This window comes from Bubalus kerabau, chromosome 21 (assembly GCF_029407905.1).
Source record: "Bubalus kerabau isolate K-KA32 ecotype Philippines breed swamp buffalo chromosome 21, PCC_UOA_SB_1v2, whole genome shotgun sequence".
Taxonomy (NCBI): Eukaryota; Metazoa; Chordata; class Mammalia; order Artiodactyla; family Bovidae; genus Bubalus; species Bubalus kerabau.
This window is the reverse complement of record NC_073644.1, coordinates 36,340,126-36,365,594: the sequence shown is the minus strand read 5'-3', so window position 1 is coordinate 36,365,594 and position 25,469 is coordinate 36,340,126. Positions and strand designations below refer to the sequence as shown.

Genomic DNA, 25,469 nt, shown 5'->3' with positions numbered 1-25,469 from the left:
AAAATAGGCAGAAGCCCTTGGAAATTGTTACCTAAACAAGTGAAGGATCAGATTCAGGGTCAATAACTAGAGACGAGTCCCTAAAGACCAACCTGCAGCACATGGGCTCTGAGAACACTGGACCCAAGAGCTCCTGAGATGGGTTCTCCACCCTCTCCCTCCCTCTTACCTTAGCAAAGAAAATCCAGGCTGCGCACTGCCCCGGAGCCATAAGGCTTTTTAGCTTCATGGTGCTGAACATGAGAAAGAATCCTAAAAATCCGCTGCAAGGAGAAAATAGACTTTTTTAAGTGAGACATCTTCCTGTGAAAGTGAAAGTGAAGTCGCTCAGTAGTGTCCAACTCTTTGCGACCCCATGGACTGTAGCCTACCAAGCTCCCTGTCCGTGGGATTTTCCAGGCAATAGTACTGGAGTGGATCGCCACTTCCTTCTCCAGGGGATCTTCCTGACCCAGGGATCAAATCCGGGTCTCCTGCATTGTAGACAGACGCTTTACCGTCTGAGCCACCAGGGAAGTCCTGTAGCCAGTAGCTATTTTCTGTGACATTTTTTATTTACCTTACAAACATTAGTCAATTTTTAGTTATGACAACACCTCTATCTCATCTCTGTTTTCCAGTGATCTCTGGATAAAAACATCAAAAGTTAAAAAAAACCATTAACTCTACCATGCCAAGGAGCTATGATGAGATCATTTCCCTGGAGGTGGGGAGTGGGTATAGAAATCTGGGAGATCTCTGGGTAAATCATAAAAGAAAAAAAAAAATCTGGAGGAGAGTATCTCCTGCTCCCTCTTATAATACTTCTGGAGTTTGGTGTTTGCCAAGGCAGAGCTTCAGCTTTTTTTTTTTCCAAGCAAAACAAACGGTTAGGAAAAGACTTCCAAGGAAACATTCATCATATGAAGTCAGAGGGTGTGGACTGGCCCCTAGGTTCAAGGTAAGAACTGAGGGAACTCTGCTCAACAGTAAGTGGCAGCCTAGATGGGAGGGGTATTTGGGGGAGAATGGATAAAAGTATGGCTGAGTCCCTGCTGTCCACCTGAAACAATTACAATATTGTTAGTCAGCTATATTCCAATGTAAAATAAGACATTTAAACAAAAAAGAATCTAAAGGGGTTATTGTTGTTCAGTTGCTAAGTCAGACTGCAGCACCCCAGGCCTCCCTGTCCTTTACTATCTCTTGGAGTTTGCTCACACTCATGTCCATTGAGTCTGTGATGCCATCCAACCATCTCATCCTCTGTCGTCCCCTTCTCCTCCCACCTTCAATCTTTCCCAGCATCAGGGTCTTTTCCAATGAGTCGGCTCTTTGCATCAGGTGACCAAAGTATTACAGCTTCACCTTCAGCATTGGTCCTTCCAAATGAATATACAGGGTTGATTTCCTTTAGGATTGACTGGTTTGATCTCACTGCTGTTCAAGGGGAAGGCTGCATAATAGAAGTCCCCCAAAACAAGGGGATCTACACAGAACAGATGCATTGGGAGTAAAGCCTGAAAGAGCCCTCACTTCTCAAGGGGACCTGAGACTGGCCTTCCAGGGGTTTGACCTCTACGTACCTCCTCCTTTGTCCTTTCAGGAGTGTGGGGTGCCATCCTGCCATCTGACCTCTATTATGGGCGCTGGGGTGTGGCTCCCACCCAGCTCATGAGCCCTGAGAGGGAGGGGTCCCATCTTGGGCGTCTCTGTATTTCCCGAACAGACTCAAACAATGTGCCTTGGTCTCAGCAGGCATTACGTAAGTGTCTTGACAGGTGTACTTAGAAGCGGGTTGAACTGATTAAACACACCTAAGGCCAGATTTCACAGAAATGCGCGCCTTCACTTCATTAGATTTGATGAGCTCACATTCTTGGGGCAGAACCAGAGATGGGGATTAGGTTTCCTCTGTGTACAATCCAGCCTGTTTGGCCTAACAGCCTGCAAAGTTTGCACAGGTCTGTCTCTGCAGGCGTGGGAGCCGGGAGCCCAGCCCGCTCTGGATTAAGGCATTGAGTCACCCCACAGGAGCCCCTGTGGGGAAGCAGGAGGCTGGGAATCCAGTGACCTGCAATTCTGTTCCTGGCTGTGCTCACCGACCCTTGTAACCTTGACCAAATCCCCATTTTCTTCCCCTTTTTTTCTTGCCCCAGGTTCGGTTCTATGTTCTCAAAGCAGGAATAAGGATAGTCATTTCATCCCACCTGAAGGGAATCAGATCTTCAAAAGAGAAAGGCTCCCCAGCCCCGAGTCTCATTTTACTAACAAGCAAACTAAGGCAGAGACACAATTAGGGTCCAGGTTTCCTGGCTCTTCCAAAGCTCTCCGCGGCCCTTCAGACCTGTGGAAATGTGCTCTCAGCTGGAAAGACAAAGTGAGGTGCTCCGGGTCCCTGTGGCTGCGAGGCTGGCAGGGGTCAGTGAGGTGGCTGGCCCTCCAGGGTTCCTCTTGGTGGCATCCATGCCCCGCAGCCCCAACATCACAGGTGCCTGGCTCTCCCCGCCATACCTCAGTCCACTTGGGGCTCCTCCTGTCCTCTCCCGAGGGCATGGTTCCATGTCAACCCTTCCCCTCAGCACAGACTCTGCGAGGACTGAGCTACCCCTGGTCTGTGACCAACATGCTCCTGAAAGTACCCATGAGTCCTTCCCATCACCTGACTTCCATGTCGGTTAATCATTTCTAAATGATTCATGGGTCCTGCCCTCATCCAGCTCTTCTACTTCCTGCTTGCCTACCCCTTGATGTGGAGGCAGGTCTTAAAAAGCACTGGGCGGACCCCAGGAGTGAGGGAGCCTGGGGCTCCCTGTTAACGGGGCCTCTGACCCCTGAGGCCTCCATGACCCCTCTTGAGCTCCCCCAGGACCTCTGAAGGTGACTGCTTGTAGTCTGAGATACAGTTATAGGGGAGCCATAAGGTGATGAAGGGAAAACTGAGACATTCTTTTTTTTTTAATTTTACTTTTTTTAAAAAATTTTTGGCTGTGCTGGGTCTTTGTTGTTGCACACAGGCTTTCTCTAGTTGCAGCGAGTGGTGGCAGTGGAGGGGCTACTCTCTACTTGCGGAGCATGGGCTATAGGGCATACAGGCTTAGTTGCCTCATGGCACGTGGAATCTTCCCAGACCAGGGATTTGAACCTGTGTCCCCTGCATTGGCAGGTGGATTCTTAATCACTGGACCAACAGAGAGGTCCCGACACATTCTTAAGAGGGTAAGCTCTGTGTGTGCTGAAGTGAGATGTAGAATGTAATGGAGAGTTAAACTAACTCAAATAAAGATTTCCAAATCTTTTAAATGAAAAAACCTGATTTTTCATGTTGGGTTATGAGACAGATTAAAAGGGACAGAAATGGAGGCAGAAGATCACCCCACAAAGCCATCACCCATGGGCCGTGAACTCTGTTGCTCTGATCAAATTAACCAAACCTGATGCCCTCCCTCCACACCCTGGTCACCCAATGCAGCCAAATAACCAGGCTCAAAGGGGAGCAAGCCCACGGACACTCACCACAGATCCAAGCCAACAGGCAAGTGCCACGGCCTGACCAAAGAGACAGGAGCTGAGAAGATGAATTCTGTCAGTGCTTTCCTGAAACGTCTCTGAGGATGATTTTTTTTTTTTAATCATTCTAAGGCTCAAATGCAGAAGAGTGTTAGCACTCAGTCATGTCTGACTCTTTTGCAACCCCATGGACTGTAGCCCACCAGGCACCTCTGTCCATGGGATTCTCCAGTCAAGAATACTGGAGTGGGTAGCCATTCCCTTTTCCAGGGGATCTTCCCCACCCAGGGATTGAACCTGGGTCTCCTGAAACTCCTGCATTGCAGGCAGATTCTTTACCATCTGAGCCACCAGGGAAGTCCCAAATGCAGGAGCATACTCTATAATATTGAGTTTGTGTGTGTGTGCTAACACACCCCCATCAGAAACAGCACCTAGCCTGCATATCAGCTTTTTGACTCTGTGAAGAATCACTGCTTCACGAGGCACAATCTCTTTTGTGTGGGAACAAGTGGTCTGGCTTTCATGCAGCAATTGCTCTTGGTCTGTTGATATTCTATTTACAGGTAATAATAATGCCCACCATTGCTGGGCTGGGCAAGATGCTTAGAACTTTATGTACCTTATTTAATACACACAATCATCCTGTATTGGTATGATCTTTTCATTTTACAGATGAGAAGACTAAACTAAGGTTTGAGAGAACTAGGATAACTCGCCCAAAGACACAAAGGAGCAAACAGCAAGGCTGGAATTCAACCCAAGTGCAGTTTTTCAAATATATCAGAATCCATGTTTTTGAGACTTCCCTGGTGGTCCAGAGCCTGACTCTGCACTCCCAATGCAGGCAGCCTGGCTTTGATTCCTGGTCAGGGAGCTAGATCCCACAGGCTGCAACTAAGACCTGGTGCTGCCAAATAAATACATAAGAATGTTTTAAAAAATAATGATAAAAAAATAAAGAATCCATCCTTTGGGATTATCCACAGAAGCCTTTCCATTTCTCAGCACAAGAAAGTCAAGTGAAGTGGGGCTCCTGCAGGAAAGAGGGTGGGTAGGATGGGATGAACTTCTGTTTATCAGTGATGCTCAGACATTCAGTCATGTCCAACTCTTTGCAACCCCATGGCCTGCAGCTGGCCCCGTTCTTCGGTCCATGGGATTCTCTAGGCCAGAATACTGGAGTGGGTTGCCATGCCCTCCTCCAGGGGATCTTCTCGATCCAGGGATTGAACCCATGTCTCCTGCATTTCCTGCACTGGCAGGTGAATTCTTTATCAGTAGCACCATAAATGTATCCATCTAATTGGTCCACATCTCTGATCCTTCCCAAAGCCAAATATTAGGGATCACCTTGTGGTCTAGATAGCTGCTAGCTGTTGGTGTCAAAATCTGTCTCTCAGAGTCTTAGGGTTCAGTCAAGGTTTTTTGGAGGTCGCCCCTTGGAAACAAGAGAGAAGTCAAGGCAGAAGCTGACAGGGTGTGAATCTGCACCCGAATCTTGCCTTGAACTGAATCAGTTTCATCATTTTTACATACTGAAGTTCTGTTTAAGAACTGCTTGTGGGAGAGAAAAAAAGTGGGAGAGTTCTCTCACTCCTGCAATTCTGAAAACCGCTACTCTGGCCAAGAAAATTATTCAGGACAGGGGACCTCGCAGGTCCCAGGCCAGCTCTGAGCATCCAAGAATGTCCTTTAACAACCCTCTGATGGCCGAGGGGGGAACCTTCCTCATTGGCACTGGGCATCATTTTCTTTTGCTGCACATTCAGACAATGGGCAGTGAGCCTGGGCTTCACAAAGACACAGGTGGTAGTACAGAAACATACAAATCCACAGTGTGAGGGGCTTTACGAGCTGGGATTACCTGGCACAGCAGCTGCCGTGGAATCTGTAGAAATACAGGAACGGAAAGTCCAGGACGCTGAGGAGATCACCTGGTGGAAACAGCAAGAGCTGACACACAAAGCCCGAAAGCCCTCTGCCCCCTGCCCCCAGCTGCCCAGAAATGCACTGTATCAGCGAATTCACTCCAGCATTCGAGGGTCTCTGTCATCAGCACTGTCTTAATATATTAATAGTAGTACGATGTGCTGTGCTAAGTTGCTTTAGTAGTATCTGACTCTTCGCGACCCCATGGGCTGTAGCCCACCAGGCTTCTCTGTCCATGGGATTCAGGCAAGAATACTGGAGTGGGTTGCCATGCCCTCCCCCAGGGGATCCTCCCAACCCAGGCATCGAACCCGCGTCTCGTGTCTCCTGCACTGGCAGGCAGGTTTTTTACCACTAGAGCCACCTGGGAAGACCAAGTATGATGACAGTTATGACCCATTTAGTGAGAGCCTGCCCTGAGCAGGACTCTGTGCTAAAAGCTTTCCGTCCATTGTTTTTCTCAATGCTTGTAACAGTCTGTGAGGCTTTCTTATCCCCATTTCAACTGGAGCTCAGAGAAGTGAAGTGTCTGAGATTGCACAACTTTCGAACTCTGGAGCCAGAACATGCACCCTGGTCACTCCAAACCCTAAGATCTTTGCTCTTCATCAGGCAGCCACCTCTGCCTCAGCCAGAGTATAGGACAAAAAGAATCTTTTTTTTTTTTTTTTAAGATTTTTCTATTATTTTTTTTCTTATATCTAAAAAAGGATCATGAATGCATGCCTCTGACATCTTTTCTCATTTTTGTGTTTTAATTACCAAAGAGAGCAGGGGCCAACAGCCATGCATACTCATTTTAGTTTAAGGTCCAAAGGGTACATTTATTTCTAGTGAAGTAAGTTCATTCTTTTAGTTCCACTTGGTGCAAGAGGAAAATCACACATATTGGCTGCTTCCCTCTCTGGAATTTGAACTTGGTCACAAACAAGAAGTCAGGAGATTAAAAAAGCAGAAAGCCTTCCAAAAATGTCCAGAGAAAAGGAATTAAGCATTTCCACGGCAGATAGCCTAATCCTTCCAAATCTCGGATTTCTGAGATTCTGGAGGCGCCAGGTCTTCAAGACCCCCAGGCCTGGGTCTGTCTCTCAGTTCTGGATGGTCTGGAGCCAGAAAGGCTAATTTTCCTGAGTATTCACAGCATGGTAGTGGCAGTGGAACATTCTTCATCACTTTTTCTTTTTTTAATTTTTTAATTAGGGGATAATTGCTTTACAATTGCTGTATTGGTTTCTGCCACACACCAACATGAATCAGCCATAGGTATACACATGTCCCCTCCCTCCTGAACCACCTCCTACCTCCCACCCCATCCCACCTCTCTAGGTTGTTACAGAGCACCAGATTTGAGTTCCCAGTGAATTTCCACTGGCTGGTACTAATGAACCTATTTGCAGGACAGCAATGGAGAGGCAGACACATAGAACAGACTTGTGGACAATGGGCGGGCGAAAGACAGGGTGGGATGAATCGAGAGAGTAGCATTGAGACATATACATTACCGTATGTAAAATTAGATCACTAAGCTTATTAACCAAGAGTTTCAGAACAAAAGACACAGTGCATGCTACACTTCCTCAGCCTTAGATGATCTCAAATGGTCCCTTTGCTGTTCATCTGAAACTATCACAAGATTGTTAATTGGCTATACCCCAATACAAAATGGTTTTGGTGTTAAAAAAAAAATTAAATTAAAAAAAAATGATCTCAAATGATTCCACCATCAATTGGGAAAGAAAGGTGTGAATTCCATTTCTCTGGAGGGTTGCTTTTTTCTACCGTAACTATCATGATTTTGTTTGGTTTGGTTGGTGCATATGTACCTGTGTTTAAAGTGAGAGGGGCTTCAAGGATCTGGTTTTCTTACGGCCCAGCAAAAGGCTAAGAATTTTGTTTCTCGTTATATTCGGCCCCACTGAACACCTCTGTCATCTACTCGAGACATTTGGGTGGAGGCACTTTGTAACCAACATCAGGTCCAGACGTGTAAAGCGCATGAAGAGCTCCACTGCTTCTGAAGGCCCTTTCCTTCCAGAAGCGACAGCCAGGGTAGCCTTGAGCATCCGGATGCTAGCGGGCGGCCCCAACCCCCTGCCAGGAGGGTGGAAGGATGTTCTCCGAGGCTTTGTTCTGTCTCTTTAGCGGCTGTTGGTTCTTGGCTTTTTCCCAACCTCCCTTTCAGAGTGAGGGAGACTGCAGTACAGTCAGTGTGATCAGGAGGACTGGGCAGAAAGGAATACATTAAACGCACGCCTCATACTTCCTTGGGTGCTACCGCCTCACTCGGGGGAGGTGAACCGGGCTCCTGGTGCCCGGAACAGGGAGGTGGGGCAAGAGGAGATCTTGACGGCCCAGCCCAAGCTGTGAAGGGATCTGCAGGGCAGTGGAGTGGTCATGAGTAGACAGGGAGGGAGGAAGATAAAGCAAAAAAATCACCATCCTAAGGAATTGACCAGTTACATAATAATCCTCACCCAAATCCTAAAAAATTGATCACATAAATTATTGAGAGCAAGAGAGAGCATAGCTGGCTCTTTCGTTGAGCCATTCCTAAAACCTCCACACATTTGTCATGTACTTGATCCCGTGAAGGTCTCTTCTGGAACCATCCTGTTCTTGACGAGTCTATGATTCTACGATTCTATGATTATTCATCACTTGTATCCACTGTGTTAGGGCCATCTCTGACAAATAACAAGTGCTAGTCAACCAAGAGTATCCAGGAGACCTCAACACCTCCTGCTTTCCCTACAGAGAATGTTCCAAACACTTTCCACTTGGCTCTGCTGGTCTTCAATCTCAAGTTTTGTGTTAGTCGCTCAGTTATGTCCAACTCTTTGTGACCCCATGGACTGTAGCCCACCAGGCTCCTCTATCCATGGGATTCTTCAAAAAAGAATACTGGAGTGGGTTGCCATTTCCTTCTCCAGGGATCTCCCCGATCCAGGGATGAAATCTGGGCATCCTACATTGCAGGCAGATTCTTTATGGTCTGAGCCACCAGGGAAGCACAATCAATCTCAAATCGACCTCTAATGCTTCCCCTCTGACTTTAGCCAGCCTCTTTTTTCACTTTAACAGAGAGGGTGCACACCAGCTTCTCAACTTAGCTACAAAGTTAGCCCTGAAGATCTTGCCGTATGTGGCTGGCTGGACCCAACCACATAAGAACTAAACCCAGGAGCCTAAAAAAGGTGTGCTGCTGCTGCTAAGTCACTTTAGTCGTGTCCCACTCTGTGCGACCCCAGAGACGGCAGCTCACCAGGCTTCCCCATACCTGGGATTCTCTAGGCAAGAACATTGGAGTGGGTTGCCATTTCCTTCTTCAATGCATGAAAGTGAAAAGTGAAAGTGAAGTCGCTCAGTCGTGTCTGACTCCTAGAGACCCCATGGACTGCAGCCTACCAGGCTCCTCCATCCATGGGATTTGCCAGGCAAGAGTACTGGAGTGGGTTGCCATTGCCTTCTCCAAAAAAGGTGTAAGGATACTCAAAAGACAACACTCCTTCACCGCTAGTGTAGAACACCCACTTAAAGCACAAAGTAAGTGATCCAAGCATTGTAAACTTGTCTTGTGGCATCAACACATGGCTTACACACCAAGGTCTGAGTTAAGCCTTCATCCTCATACTCCACGGTTAAAATTCTGCTGACTCTCTGAGGGAGTGAATCCCATCTCTCTGAAGATAATGGAGCATGAAATTGCTATAGTGAAAAGTGTGGCAACGATCTTATTACATCCAAGAACAATTGACATTTGAACAGCAGGAAAATTTCCTCTCACCACATTTTAGTCCTCAGAATCAGTGGGAAAGCAGAAGGTCAGTTCCAAGATGTAGTGAGTATTGTTGGCTTTATCTCAGTACTAGCAATAGACACCAGGTGACAAGGTCATTTCCGGTCGGATTCCTGCAAGTCCTCCTGCCCTTCTGGTTCTATGAAATGTTCTCTCTTGAAAATGCCACCACAGAGGGACCTCACACAAAGAGGAAATGCAAACTTTCAAACAGAGGAAGAATTTCTTTTCCCTACTCTTATCTAAAATAGTCCCAGGGGAAGCAAGGTTCCAAGATTCTTGGAGCTTCTGCACGAACTGTGACTTTGAAAGATTAGAAGGAGACGTAGACCCCACTCACCAAGAAGCAAACCAAATGCCTGAAAGGGGAGAAGTATCAGGGTCTGCACCCAGGACACAGAGAACTGTCTACCTGGTCCCTACCTACCGCCCCATCCCAGTGTATCCCAAAGGTGTGTGTCAAAGCCACACCATCTGCATCACAGGAAAGCTTATCCTTCTAGCTACTCAGGACTGAGTGAGAAGGGCAGCTTAGTCAAAAGCACTACTGAGAGGCCATAACCCACCTAGCAGAGCAGCTAACATAAGACAGACAACACCAAAGGCTGGTGAAGACATGGAGTAAGCGGAAGTCTCATGCATTATTGTGTGTGCTTCCACGATAAGACACTTCAGTCATGTCTGACTCTTTGCAACCCTATGGAGTGTAGCCTGCTAGGCTCCTCTGTCCTGGGGATTCTCCAAGCAAGAATACTGGAGAGGGTTTCCATGCCCTCCTCCAGGGTATCTTCCCACCCCGGGGATCGAACTTGTATCTTTTATGTCTCCTGCATTGGCAGGCAGGTTCTTTACCACTAGCTGCTGGGTGGGAGGTAAAATGGTACAAATGCTTTAGAAAATTGGCACTTTATTTCAAGGGTAAACATATGACTACTCTAAGACCCAGAAATTCTACTCCTAGGTATTTATCCAAGAGGGCTGAAAATGTAAGTCTACAAAAAGTCTTTTATGAGAATGTTGATGGCAACTTTATTCATACTAATCTGGAACAATTCATGTGCACATCATCAGGTGAATGGATAAACAAAAGGTTCATACACTGGCACACTCGTCAACAATAAAGGGAACAGACTAGTGAGACACACAACAACCTGGATGAACCCCAACACTCTGCTGAACGCAAGAGCCAGACACAAAAGGATCCTTCCTATGTGTTTCGATTTGTATGAGACTCTAAAATAGACAGAACTTATGTATGGTAACAGAAACCAGATCAATAGGGGCTTCTGGTGGTTAGTAAGAAGGGAGTGACTAGGAAAGGACATGAGGAGACTTTCTGGAGTGACAGATGTTTTTTATATCTTGATAGAGGTGTGAGTTACATGGGTGTGTACCTTTGTCAAAATTGATCAAGCTGTACATTTACGAATATGCATTTCCTTTGCGTAAATCATATTTCGATTTTAAAATGTTTTGAAAGTACTACCAAATAATGAAGACACAAGTAAAAAAAAGAAGAGGTAAGACAAAACCAAAAAGGATAAAGCCCTGTTTTAAAATGTCAGAAATTAACTGAGAGTTATATATTCCCTGGCAGTCCAGTGGTTAGGACTCAGCTTCCACTGCAAGGAGCACAGGTTCAATCCCTGGTTAGGGAACTAAGATCCCACAAGTGGTACAAAACGGCCAAAAGAAAAAAAAGAAGGAAATTAACAGAGCCTTAAAAAAAAAGAAAAAGACTGCACGCATGGGTCCTGACTCTTACTGTGTCTTAATTGGTGCAGATATAAGGAAACTTCAAAGCACTTTGGCTGACCCACACCTACTCTATGAGGTGGACATTCCACATGGAAAGTGTAATAAGCAAGCAGGAAAGAATGAAGTGTCCCTCTGTCTTAAAAATGGGCTAGACTACCCATAAGGGCTGGGTCCTATGGAAAGCTAACACACGGGCAGGAATCGGAGCTGCTCAATCAGGGCAGTCCTTGGACACTTCTGAGGAGAGGGAGTTTCTTCCCGTTTCACTTCCTTACATTTTGTAATTAACCTTATGGTCCTATGAGAAAACATCACCAAGACCCATCAGAGGGTTTAGGTCAAGTGACCAGGCTTTATAAAACTGGGAAAAACTGATCTCCAAGGGATCTCCTAGATTCTGAGCTTCTGTAATCTCGCACACCAAATTCCTACCTTAATATCTACCTGCCTTAATTATCTACTCTAACAAACCTGTGTGCTTTTTGAAGCAGTGGGCTGCTGTTTGAGCTGCACAAAGTTGTGCATTACACAACTTCGTTCCAAACAACTGCACTGTTTATATAGACCACAGTTTTATTTGTTACCATTTCACATAAAAGTAGGAGGAAATGGCAATCCACTCCAGTATTCCTGCCTGAAGAATCTCATGGACAGAGGAGCCTGGTGGGGGATACAGTCCATGGGTCACAAAGCGTTGGACACCACTGAGAGACTGAGCGCATGCCCACATGCACATGGACAGTGAATTCCATGATGGAACATTAAGAGCAGTTTCAAGTATGTGGGCCATTCCTGACACCCTGGAAGGCAGCCACTTTCTCTTACAAAATTTCCCTCGGAGATTTAAGCAGGGTCAGAGCACTGGGTCAGTGGGCAATGTAAGACAAACAAATAAACAAAATCTTACCTGTGGGGTGAGCTGCTAAAGCCAGGAGCACCACACTGAAAAAGAAACAGCAGACTAGTGAAGAAAGCCTCACCAGCACTGAGAAAACAACACCCATTCTACTTGGAAATAGTGAGATTTGCCTAAAAGCAAATTATCTGCGCTGAATGTTCTCATTCTGACGAAATCTAACTCATCAGGAAGAGTGTGAGAATGTCCTGAAATGTCTCAAGTTTTGGTAAAAGGGCTGGATCTCTTGTGATGATTCTGAGGATCCACACTCTTCTCTGAGCATCAGCCATACCATGAATGATCACCATAGCCCGCTAATCTAAAGAGTGTTCTTGTCAGCGAAACAAAGCAGACTCTAAATTACAAAGAGGCTGCAGCCTAAAAGCTAGCTGTTGAATGTGAGCTAAATTTACTTGTGAGCTAAATCACAAAATTAACTACAGAAGGAGTGGTAGATTTCCAAGAAACTAATCCACAACATGACCCATGCCATCCACCCTGTGCCTGAAAACTTCCTGGACCAATCTGTAGTTGATGCTATAAGGGACGATGCAGGTCATACCTGTTTGGCTCTCTCCCATCTTCCTCTCTGGAAACCGGTCCCATCTCCCAGTGCCTGTCTACAAGCACCTTTGTGTGGCCCTAAGCCCACCTTCCACACCCTCTTCTGTCAAAACTCATGCTACCAGGCAGCTGGTTTAGTTGGAGGTAGGAATAAAACCTTGTATTCAAATAGAACAAAGAATGTTTGTTTGTTTGTTTTAATGTTGGATGGCCTCACCCTGCAGACACGTCTGAATAGCCCAGTATCCTGGCTAGAATCTCTAAGGGAATAGTCTGGGCATCCATGGTTTTAATTTGTCATGGCTCCTGGAAGCTATAAAGTACCAGGGCTGAGAACCACTACCTCAGATCTGCAGTTGGTGACATTACAGGGAAGTAGAAGAGGCCAGTTTTACAAGGAAACCAGTGTGAGTTCATCAGCACTGCCCTGCCCTGCTCTTGAGTTACCTCCCATCACCATTTCTGATTTTCTGACAGCTCCCAGAGGAGCAGCATCACAGAAAGAGGCGAGAAGAGAGGCGGGTCAGGACAAAGGCCATGGAGAATAGCCACATTCTGGCCATTCAGAAGTTGTAGGTTTGTAAGATAAGTGTTTACATGCAGCTGTAAAAAACATACACACCACAAACAAGACTGGAGCTTTTCTATCCTTTACACAGGCTGTCTGCTTGCTATCTCTTTCTCCAGAAAGCACATACCCTCTACATACCCCATTATTCTAGCTCACTGGATCCCCTTCCACTTATAACTTCAGCAGCAGAAGTTATTGCTCTTATGGTAGGATGTGAGGGATCCCGTTTCCATCCCAAAATATCTCCCAGGGCCTGACATGGCATCCCAAATGCCATCATCAGGATCACCCCAAACGGTGACTCTAAAAGACAAGACTAGGGGGTAAAAATAAATCATTAAATAAAAGAGTTGGTTCTCTAGTCCACGTCTGAAAATTTGTAAATGTAATGTCACACCTTCCTAATTCCTACACTGTGATGGCCTTGAGATCAAGAACCATATTTTATTCATCTCTGGATCTCAAGTATTTAGCAGGGCCAGATACATAGCAGGTTCTCTCTGTGTTTTCAAACCAGCAGAGAGATCAATCCAGCAGGCAGAGGTCCAGACAGATCTGACCAACTGCAGATCTTTGGGTTTGGATGCTCAGGGCCTGTGGCAAATCGAATCTCAGCCCTGGTTTACCTTCTTCACCTGTACTGAAAAGAAGACTTAGAAACAGAATCAGCAGTCTGAGGCAGGAAGTCTTGAGCATCAGGCTCCCCGGCAGTGAAACCCTCACACAGGGGGAGAGGCAGAAGAACTAGCAGGTGGGGGTGGTCACAGTGGCTTGATTTTCCATCCCCTGAACCCTCTGCTGCTGCTCGGCTTGGCTATAAGTTCTGGTGGGGGGGCGGGGGAAGAACTGTTTAAAGTGGTACAATGTCACGGAAACATTTCAAACACCAAGAGTCTCTCTGCATTTTCAGAAACATCTCTTGAAAAGGCAGCTGGTGGGTTTGTAGGTGGAGAATACAGCTCATGTCGAACATTTTAAGCTGAGTAACTTCCTCCAGAAACCCATGAGGCCAAAACTGATAGGGGCTTCCCTCATAGTTCAGTTGGTAAAGAATCTGCCTGCAATGCAGGAGACCCGGGTTCAATTCCTGGGTCGGGAAGATCCTCTGGAGAAGGAAACAGCAACCCACTCCAGTATTCTTGCCTGGAGAATCCCATGGATGGAGGAGCATAGTGGATTACAGTCCATGGGATTGCAAGAGTAGGACACAACTTAGCGACTAAACCACCAAATGCTGAAAGGCACTTCTGTGAACTCAGTCCTCTGGACAGAATGCTGTTGCATTAGGCAAACCTGAGCTTCAGACAGCAAACCTCGTTGTTTCTCAATTAGGTCCTGCAGGGTGCCCTGGGGACTCCCAGGATTCAAGAATGCTCCCAGGCCATTCTATTGAGTGGCTAAGCCTTATTCTATGCCTGTTTTGGGTCAAGGGTACAAAAGAATCCACATATTCAATGCATGCATGTGTGCTAAGTCTCTTTAGTCATGTCCAACTCTTTGTGATCCTATGGACTGTAGCCGCCAGGCTCCTCTGTCCATGGGATTCTGCAGGCAAGAATACTGGAGTGGGTAGCCATGCCCTTCTCCAGGGAATCTTCCCAACCCAGGGATTGAGCCCTGGTCTCCTACAGCTCCTGCAGTGCAGGCGGATTCTTTACCACTGAGCTACCGAGAAAGCCCATATATTCAATATTACACTTGATTTATGACATTTAAGTGTAATCTATTCAATACTATTCAATACCACACTTAAATGTCATAAACCAAGCCTCACACTTCATCCTACCTTAATAAAAACACCTTCAAAACAACCTGGAACTCCAAATTAAAGCAGAATTCTCAGAGTCCCTGGAGCTTCATGTCAGAAGGTGGCGGTGTGGGGAAGGTCCAGCCTCTGGCTCCCGACCCCCAAAGCACCCTCTTTTCTCCCCAAACCAGGCTCCATCCTGCACCCAAAGGACCTCATACATGTGTGTTGTGTGTGGACATCTCAGCCTGCGAGTCCATCCTCCACCCACAACCTTCCCGCTAAAATCCTTTCCTTGGACATCCACTGGGTCTAGGAATGAGTTAAGAAGACAGACTTTGGAATCCATTTGGGTAAGAAATCTCAGGGCCCAGTGTAGAAGAAAAGGTGTGGGTTCTTACCAGCCTTACAGACTCCAAAAGCCCTAGGGAGAGGCATAGCCCTCTTTAGTTTGAGGCTGGTTGGAAGCCCTGCTTGTCTGGCCTGAGGGCAGGATTACTGTTTCGTTTCCTCAACTCTGATCATCTCACCAATTATTTAGGTTGCCTTCCTGGCAGGCACACTGGCTCAGATCTCCCCAATCAAGATATTATTGAAAATAAAAATCCATTAGCTCTAGAAGAATATAAATTATTTTTTGAAATTTTAAAATTATATTTTACCTGAATAGATAGTTGAAGTACTGCTGGTCAATGTCACTAAGGAATAAGAAGAAAAAAGATAAAAGATGAAACAATAGATGTGTTTTATATCTACAGAATAAAATTTTCCTCTATTAATAAATTATACCTATGTACAAGTTACATTTATAAATTATCAAGAAACAATACAAAGAGTACTTCATTTCCTGGCTCATTTTTGAAAACCATTTCCTAAGTTAGTACCATCACATGCAATTTCACTTTGGTTGATTATTTCCTTTGGGTACATCTGCAGTTTCAAAAGCTGTGTTGGGACTTCTGTGGTGGTCCAGTGGTTGAGACTCCACCCTTCCAATGTAGGGGGCGAGGGTTTGATCCCTTGTTGGGGAACTAAGATCCCACATGCCACCAGGCTTGGCCAAAAAATAAAAAATAAAAAGTGTCAGCTCTCTCAGGCCATTGGACTGACTTCTAAGGCTACCATATTTGACAAGTAAAAATACAGCACACCCAAATAAATCTGAACTTCGGGTAAAGAATAATGCTTTAGTAAAAATGTGTTCCAAATATTACATGAAACATACTTCAACTAAAAAAATTATTTGCTGAAATTCAAATTTAACTGGGTATCCTGTATATCATCTTAACAACTCTACCAACTTCTTGCTGCAAAAACACTTTATTCAAAAATATGGTGCCCTAGAACCCATCACACACCCTCAGAGTATATACCACCTTCTCCCAGGAGTCAGTCCCTTCAGACCTTTCTCTGTGGGCCTCAGTTCAGTTCAGTTCAGTTCAGTCGCTCAGTCGTGTCCGACTCTTTGTGACCCCATGAATCGCAGCACGCCAGGCCTCCATGTCCATCACCAACTCGCGGAGTTCATTCAAACTCACGTCCATCGAGTCGGTGATGCCATCCAGCCATCTCATCTTCTGTCGTCCCCTTCTCCTCCTGCCCCCAGTCCCTCCCAGCATCAGAGTCTTTTCCAATGAGTCAACTCTTCGCATGAAATGGCCAAAGTACTGGAGTTTCAGCTTTAGCATCATTCTTTCCAAAGAACACCCAGGACTGATCTCCTTTAGAATGGACTGGTTGGATCTCCTTGCAGTCCAAGGGACTCTCAAGAGTCTTCTCCAACACCACAGTTCAAAAGCATCAATTCTTCAGCGCTCAGCTTTCTTCACAGTCCAACTCTCACATCCATACACAACTACTGGAAAAACCATAGCCTTGACTAGACAGACCTTTGTTGGCAAAGTAATGTCTCTGCTTTTGAATATGCTATCTAGGTTGGTCGTAACTTTCCTTCAAGGAGTAAGCGTCTTTTAATTTCATGGCTGCAATCACCATCTGCAGTGATTTTGGAGCCCAGAAAAATAAAACACTGTTTCCACTGTTTCCCCTCATCTATTTCCCATGAAGTGATGGGGCCAGATGCCATGATCTTAGTTTTCTGAATGTTGAACTTTAAGCCAACTTTTTCACTCTCCACTTTCACTTTCATCAAGAGGCTTTTTAGTTCCTCTTCACTTCCTGCCATAAGGGTGGTGTCATCTGCATATCTGAGGTTATTGATATTTCTCCCGGCAATCTTGATTCCAGCTTGTGCTTCTTCCAGCCCAGCGTTTCTCATGACGTACTCTGCATAGAAGTTAAATAAGCAGGGTGACAATATACAGCCTTGACGTACTCCTTTTCCTATCTGGAACCAATCTGTTGTTCCATGTCCAGTTCTAACTGTTGCTTCCTGACCTGCATACAGATTTCTCAAGAGGCAGGTCAGGTGGTCTGGTATTCCTGTCTCTTTCAGAATTTTCCACAGTTTATTCTGATCCACACAGTCAAAGGCTTTGACATAGTCAATAAAGCAGAAATAGATGTTTTTCTGGAACTCTCTTGTTTTTTCGATGATCTAGCAGATGTTGGCAATTTGATCTCTGGTTCCTCTGTCTTTTCTAAAACCAGCTTGAACATCTGAAAGTTCATGGTTCACATATTGCTGAAGCCTGGCTTGGAGAATTTTGAGCATTACTTTACTAGCGTGTGAGATGAGTACAATTGTGCGGTAGTTTGAGCATTCTTTGGCATTGCCTTTCTTTGGGATTGGAATGAAAACTGACCTCACCCGGCCCCAAAACCCATTGATCACTAGGGGGCTTTGACCTGGCAGCTCCAGTCTGACCAAGGCCTGAATTCTCATCTTTTTCATTTATATTCAGCAACTGTGCCACTGACTGCCTTCAACAAAGGCTTCATTTTACCTCAGAACAGAGCTAGTGATGGGAGGGACTTCTGGGTCTAGTTTGGAAGGGGCTGAAGAAACAAGAAAAAAGACTTGTGCTTCTGAGCTACAAGAAGTGAACTGGGGCCCAAGGAGGCCAGTCACATAATTTTTGACAAAATGTCATCTAAACAGCCACCCTGAGGGAAGAGGAGAGACTTCCAGGCTCTTTGCACATGGCTGGCGGCTGGCACATTTCAGCTCCTGGTGGACCCAGACTGCTGCCCTCCCCCCATCCTGGACTCTCATAGTCTCTCTGATGGAAGAAGCTCACAACCCCATGGGTCTCCCCCTTTCCTTTAGTGAAACATTAACTTACCAGACTTCAAAAGTTCCCTGGTGTCAGAGTGAGTAAGAATTCGCCTGCCAATGCAGCGGACATGGGTTCAATCCCTGGTCTCAGAAGACTCTACATGCCACAGAGCAACTAAGCCCTTGAGCCACAACTACTGAGCCCGAGTGCTGCGACTACTGAAGCCCGTGTGCCTAGAGCCTGTGGGCCTCAACACGAGGAGCCAGGGCAATGAGAAGCCCGTCTGCCGCAACTAGAGAAAGCTGGTGAGTAGTAACCAAGAGCCATTGCAAACAAAAAATTTTTAATTAATTAATTAATTATAAAATATATGTGTGTAAGTCACTCAGTCATGTCCGATTCTGCAACCCTATGGACTGTAGCCCACCAGACTGCTCTGTCCATGGGATTCTCCAGGCAAGAATACTGGCCATTCCCTTCTCCAGGGGATCTTCCCAATCCAGGGATCGAACCCGGGTCTCCTGCATTTCAGGCATATTCTTTACCATTTGAGCCACCAGGGAAGCTCCATAAAATATATACATGTATTTTTTTTAAAGTTTACCTTAACTTGTTGAGTTTCTGGGATTTCTGTAGTATCTTATAAGCCCCTGGAGAGGAAGCAACAGGAGTCACTCGCACAGGGAATTCTTCAGGGGGCACGAATCCTCAGGGAAAAGGGCCTCTCTTCCCTGCAAGGGTCACCCGCAGCCCATAGAGGGTGACCAACAGCACTCTGGAGGACTTCAAGGATGTGCATCTGGTAATCCCCCAGATGATGCAGTTCACAGAGAAAGGGCTGGGCCAGTGAGGCTCATGGTCGCAGAAGGCCACAGTTAGCGGGAGGCCTGGGTTTCCTCTGATGGTGCCATGAGAAACATCACTGGATTTCTGAACTGTGCGTCACAAAGTCAGGGCACTGTTTTGCCTCTAAGAGAGGAAACACTGGTTTGAAATAAAGTAGATGGTCCTTTTATTTCACCCACTTTTTTTTTAAGTGTACTGCTGAAAGAATTTTTATGGACACAAACTTCTGGATATGGAATTCTCCCCACCATTTTTTAGAGAAGGAGCCAGCACTGCACAAGTGGACCTGAGAAATGGACCCTAGGCCCTGGTGAGTTAGTTAACATTTGTCATGAGAAAGAGGAGACTCTATGGGAACCAGAACCATTTCGGGAAAACTCCAAAATAGGAAAAGCAAACCAGAAAAAAAATGCCCATTTAATTTTAACCTTGACATCTTGGATTTAATCTTCCTATTGTCTGGGATCACTAAAAAGTGGATACATGATGAGGTCTAAATAATAAGTCTCAATTGTTTAAGTAAGAATTCTTAAAAAACTTACCTACACAGAGTAAGTGAATTACAGCCCAGAAATATCCATCTGGATCAAACTGTAACACAGGGTTTAAAAAAAAAAAAAAGGATGTAAGTACAGACAAACAGGATCCAGCGTGGCGATTTTAAATGCCAATACACAGCACCAGGCACGGTGCCAGACAGGACTCTGGGACCTTGGGCCAGCCCCTCCTTACTCCTTACCCAGCTGGCCTACGTGACACCTTCCTACCAGGGCTCTCTGCCGCCAGCATCTCTTTCCCCACCCCAAACACTCCCCAGCACTGCATCTTTAAAAGGCAGATCCAAGGGGCTTCCCTGGTGACTCAGTGATACAGAATCTGCCTGCTACTGCAGGAGACACGGGTTCAATGCCTGGTCTGGGAAGATCCCACATGCCACAGAGCAACTAAGCCCCTATGCCACAACTATTGAGCCTGTGCTTTAGAGCTCGAAAGCTGCAACTACTGAGAAGATGTGTCGAAACTACTGAAGCCCCCAAGCACCCTAAGCCGTGCTCAACAACAAGAGAAGCCACCATAATGAGAAGCCTGGCTCCAGCATCAGAAAGATCCGGGTTAAATTCTAAAATCTCCACTTACTTGTTAGCTGGTGACCTTTTGGGCCTCGCTATTCTTTAACTACAAAATGGAGACAATTTTGGTAGCAGACAATAGCTGCTACCCTTGTGGAATTATTGTTGAGATTAAATAAAATAAGGCACTAAAGCATTGGCCCAGAGCCTGGCACCCAGCAAGCTCAATATAATCGTCAGCTCTTCCTCCTCTGAGCCTCCAAGTCTTCCCAGGCGCCTGGCAGGATCCCACCCCGCCCCGGACAGAGCCTCCCCGGGTTATAATTATCTGTTCATCGTCTGCCCCCTCCCCTCTGCTCTGACTAGACTCCAGCTTCTGCCCGGACGACGGCAATTTCTCTTTGTGCCCCCAGAGCCTGGCTTGGTGCCTAACACTTGATGGGGATTTAATCAATGCTGGGGAAGGAAAGAAGGGAAAAAAGACCCAGGAATGAGATGACTCCTGGAGGTGGGGGTGGGTGGTCCTCAGTGCCTAAGAAAGAAAAACTCAGGAAAACAAAGTAAAAATCACTGTGTAAGATGAGGCCCTTGGGATGAGAAAGTGAAAATGTTAGTCGGTCAGTCATGTCCGACTCTTCAAGACCCCACGGACAACAGCTCATCAAGCTCCTCTGCCCATGGGATTTTTCCAGGCAAGAATACTGGAATGGGCTGCCATTGCCTCCTCCAGGGGATCTTTTCAACCAAAAGACTGAACCCATGTCTCCCGTGTCTCTTGCTTTGGTGGAAGATTCCTTACCCGCTGAGCCATTGGGAAGCCCCCTTGGGAGGAAAAGGGAAAATCAATTTTGCCTCGGTGTCTGGGTCATTTGGGCTAGCAGGTCCTCCTAGCTGGTACAGAGGGTGGAATGTCCCCATCACAGCACCCAGAGGTCTGAGCTCTGTGGGCCACCCTGCCACACACAGAGAGAAGGCAAAGACCTGAAGGGAGGTGTTGGCCTGGCCAATGGATCCCCTAGGCCCTGCCTGAAAGTTTGCTTTTACATGTCTCTGCACAGGCCAGGATCATACTGCTTCTCAAAGGAAGGACTCAGAAATTCTGCTCATCCAGGCAGGCTTCAGAGATACTTGAAGGCACAGTGAGTCCACCTGAACTTACCTGGGAGTCGTTAAAGGGCAGGCACCCAGCAGCGGCCAGGAGGAAGAGGGCACTGTGGAGAGGAGGTGAAAAACACAGCTTTACTGTCCAACATGAAGGGCTTCCCGGAGAGGGTGGAGGTGGAGCTTGCAAGAGGCAGAGATCCCGAGAGACCACACCCAGCTGCCCTGCTCATCCTCTGAGCACCACATTATCTGTCTAGTTTTCAGCTGCGTGCTCTGCTGACACCAGACAGCTCCTTCTCTGGGGCTCAGTGAGCCATCTTCCCAGAGACAGGCATTTGCAGGATATGTATAAAACCACAGCTGGCTCACTCGAGAACAACAGTATATATAGGAACTTCCCTGGCGGTCCAGTGGCTAAGAGTCTGTGCTTCCAATGCAGGGAGCATGGGTTGGATGGCTGGTTGAGGAACTAAGATCCCACATGCCACATGTCGAGGCAAAAAAAAAAAAGTGTACATAAAAGGAGATTTTTTTTAAACTACCGATCCCAACAAATACACTAGTAGAAAACTGGCCAGTGAAAGTGTTAGTCACCCAGTGCTGTCCAACTCTTTGCAACTCCATGGACTACATACAGCCCACCAGGCTTCTCTGTCCAAGGGATTCTCCAGGCAAGCACACTGGAGTGGGTTGCCATGCCCTCCTCCAGGGGATCTTCCCAACCCAGGGATTGAACCCAGGTCTCCCACATTGCAGGCAGATTCTTTACCATCTGAACCACCAGGGAAGTGGAAAATGTGGCCAAGCAGACTACAGTTTTGCTGCTTACCAATAAGAAAACACCGTGGAAAGCACATTACAATCTTATCAACTTACTCAAATAATCAAACTTAACATCTCCAGTAGTGGGACAGATCAATATCATGTGCCTCCTGATATGATGTACTGAGAAGGGTACAGTGTCACTCATGTGGTAGTATGCACGACCTAGACTGAATCTCAGGGAAACGCTGAGACAAACCCAAATTCAGGGACAGTTCACAAAACAATGGGCTTGCACTATTCGAAAATCTGAAGGCGATGAAAGGCAATAAAAAGCCAAGGAACTGTTCCAGATTAAAGGTTATAGTAAAAAAAATAAAGATTAGGAAGAGACATGGCATCTTTGATGGAGGTGAATATTACAAAAGAAAATACCAGGATAATTGACCAAATTTGAACACCGACTCAATATTACATAACAGAATTATATGAAACATTAATTTTCTAAATGTACTCATTGCACTGTGGTTATACAAGAGATTATTATCTTCAGGAGACACACTTTGAAGTATTTAAGGGTAGAGTCATAATCCCTGCAACATATCCTCAAATGGTGCAGAAAAAATAAGAGTAAGAATAATTATATATACTCATATATTTTGTGTGATACATATATTGTTGTTTAGTCGCTAACTCGTGTCTGACTCTTTTATGACCCCGTGGACTGCAGTCTACCAAGCTCCTCTGTCCATGGAATTCTCCAGGCAAGAATACTGGAGTGGGTAGCCATTTCCTTTTCCAAGGTGTTTTCCTGACCCAGGGATTGAACCTGCGTCTCCTGCATTGGCTGAGGTGCTTTACTCCTGAGCCACCATGTGCATATATATATATATAGAGAGAGAGAGAGAAACAGAGAGAGAGAGAAAGAAAGCAAATACAAAAACTGTTATCAATGAGTGAAACTAAATAAAAGGTATATGGGAGTTCATTGTAATACTCCTGCAACTTTTCTACCAGTTTAAACTTTTTTCCCAAATAAGGGAATTCCTTGGTGGTCTGTGGTTAGGACTCTGACTGCTTTTACTGCCAAGGGCCCAGGTTCAATCCTTGGTCAGGAAACTAAGATCCTGCAAGCTGTTGGCACAGCCAAATAGTAATAATAATTAAAAATTTCAGTAGAAGAAAATCTCTTACACATACCAAAATATTTATGGATGTAATCCTACAGAGTCTGTGATTTGCTGAAATGAGGTGCTGGGTGCAGGCTTAAGTTGAAAACTGTTGAATCTCAGAGATGAGTCTATAGAAATTCATTTTAGTATTCTTTTAATTTTTATATATATATTGAGAAATAGCCATCATAAAGGCTTTTTTAAAAAAAATTCTTGCACAAAAAAGTAACATTACCAATCACAGATATTTTCAAATTTTTTCATTCATTAGAAAGTCGATTTGGAGTTATTTTTTGACTTAGAAATAAATGGTTTTTATGTGGTATTTGGGTATCCTATACCAAAATACCTTGCCCTCTATCTTATCCCAGTCATTCTCTCCTCCTAAAGGAAGGTAGCGGAAAACACAAAACCCACATGATCACATGCTCTTTCCCCCTCTTTCCATTTATGAGGCAACAACATATTTAGAATTAGGTCCCTTCTGACCACTGCATCAGGCAGCAAACCACAAAGGATCAAGGACATGAAGCATTTTCACCGTTAGGGGATTTTAGCATGGGACATCGCACACCCATATATATTCTATGCGTACTCAGTCGCTTCAGTCATGTCCAACTCTTTGCGATCCCATGGGCTGTTAACCCACCAGACTCCTCTGTCCATGGGATTCTCCAGGTAAAAATACTGGAATGGGTTGCCATGCTCTCCTCCAGGAGATTTCCCAACCCAGGGATTGAACCCGCATCTCCTGTGTCTCCTTGCATTGCAGGCGGATTCTTTACCCACTGCACCACCTGGGAAGCTATATATTCTGTACACGTATTGAATTCTGTATTACTTACATATATATGTAATACACGACAACAGGCTCTTCATAACTTAAGTACACTGGCAATAGTGATGCTAATCAGTTCTGTCCACACACCATTCCCCCGAGTCCTCAGTGGTGTCATGATGCACACGTGTACCCGACAGACTGGCCTGGCCAGCCCAGCCCGGAACAGGAGGACGGGCACGGGGGAAGCCTCGGAGCTGGGGCCTCAGGGCCTTGGGAAGGGCAGGATGACATGGCAGAGGTTCTCCACTCCAGCCCACCCACTCCTACAGTCTGGTCAACTTTCGAGGCACACACACAAATGGCCTCAAGAAGACTCCCTGGCACCTGACTGCAGAGCATCTCAGAGGCCAGGGTAAGGCGAGGGGAGGGAGGCTCACAGGGAGGCTTCCTGCGACTGCACGTGAACAGACAGGCTGCAGGTGGGGGGAGAGGAGGACCCTCACGGCTTCAGTATCTGCCTGCAGTGGACAGAAGGCTTTGGAGCGACAGTCCCCATCCTTTATGGCATGAGGGACCGGTTTCATGGAAGACAATTTTTCCATGGACCAGGGTAGGGGGATGGTTTCGGGACGATTCTAGCACATTGCAGTTACTGTGCGTTTTATTGCTATTATTATTACATCGGTCCCACCTCAGATCATCAGGCATTAGATCCTAGAGGTTGGGGACCCCTGCTTCCGATGCAAGACACTTCACCATCCACAGACAATGAGTGTTAGAGCCCTCAAACAGACAGGCCCTTGGGACTGAGGGGAGAAGGGGGTCAGCCAGGTGTGGGACAGCCCAGGTTCCCACCAAACTTGGCCTTGAGCAACACCTGATTCCACCAGGCATCCATGAATGGGTTTTAATGCCTCTTTTTAACACCTGCTAATCTCTTAAACAAGAGGATGAGTCCTGACTGGGGTTTTTTTTTTTTTTTCTTCTTCAAGTAGCAGCTTGTAATAAAGGCAAAAAAGGAGATTGGATAAAAGCCCAGAAATAGCTGAAACAAAAAGGCCCAAATCCATGCATCAAAGCATTTCTGCTGATTTTCTATCTACAGGACTGAGGACTGAACTTCGCAGCTACTGCTGAGGAGACAGGAAGTCATCAGAGAATGAGGCACTCAGATCAGAATTTGTACAACATGGGGCACAGGGATGGGTTGGGGGGGGCGGGTCACTGTTCATGTTTCAACTGGAGACACTGAGAAATGGAGGGGTGTGCAGCCTGTCCACGGCCATGGTGCCATGTGACCCAAGACCACGACTCAGATCCCTGGATGCACAGGTCAGTGCTTTTTCCACCGTGGGAATTCTTAAAAACTCAATAAACTGCAAACCTTATTTTTAAAACTTTAAGTCGTTTCCATTTTTCCATTTTCATTCTTCATCAGTATTGCGCAACTCAGCGAAATTCTGGGCATCGGTGGTTGAAACCTAGCACGGGTTGTTTTCCCCTTAGAAATAAAATATTTCAGAAAAAAAAAAAAGGAAGTAGATTTTTGAATAAGACATGAAATAGGGATATACGAGTGTTTGTAAGAAATTCCTCTGTCAACTCTCAAGTATGAATCATCAACAGACGGTTTCTCATCAGAGTTTAAAATCAGGTTAAATCTTCTATTTTAGAGGTTTGTGGACCTGGGTTTTTTTTTAAACTTACCTACAAATCTTTGGAGGAGAAGTTTTCTGTATGAAAATAAAAAGACAGCATTAATCTTTAAAAAAAAATTTTTTTGTTCTTCTTAAAAGAAAA

General features: G+C 45.8%; 1 protein-coding gene across 9 annotated transcripts in view; it reads right to left on the bottom strand.

Annotated features, from left to right (window-relative positions):
• Positions 1-25,469, bottom strand: part of TMEM241 (transmembrane protein 241) — a 120,573-nt gene that overhangs the window by 43,174 nt on the left and 51,930 nt on the right. For 5 of the 9 annotated variants that reach the window (XM_055559487.1, XM_055559486.1, XM_055559488.1 and 2 more), the window contains exons 6-13: positions 25,377-25,402; positions 21,010-21,061; positions 19,323-19,371; positions 18,539-18,584; positions 15,418-15,453; positions 11,883-11,917; positions 5,357-5,426; positions 170-263 (exon numbers count right to left, since the gene is read on the bottom strand). In XM_055559487.1, the coding sequence (XP_055415462.1) occupies positions 170-263; positions 5,357-5,426; positions 11,883-11,917; positions 15,418-15,453; positions 18,539-18,584; positions 19,323-19,371; positions 21,010-21,061; positions 25,377-25,402 (408 nt within the window). Of the gene's footprint in view, positions 1-169; positions 264-3,495; positions 3,548-5,356; positions 5,427-11,882; positions 11,918-15,417; positions 15,454-18,538; positions 18,585-19,322; positions 19,372-21,009; positions 21,062-25,376; positions 25,403-25,469 lie in introns of all 9 variants that reach the window. The other 4 variants (XR_008706784.1, XR_008706785.1, XM_055559491.1 and 1 more) reach the window with 2 other exon arrangements.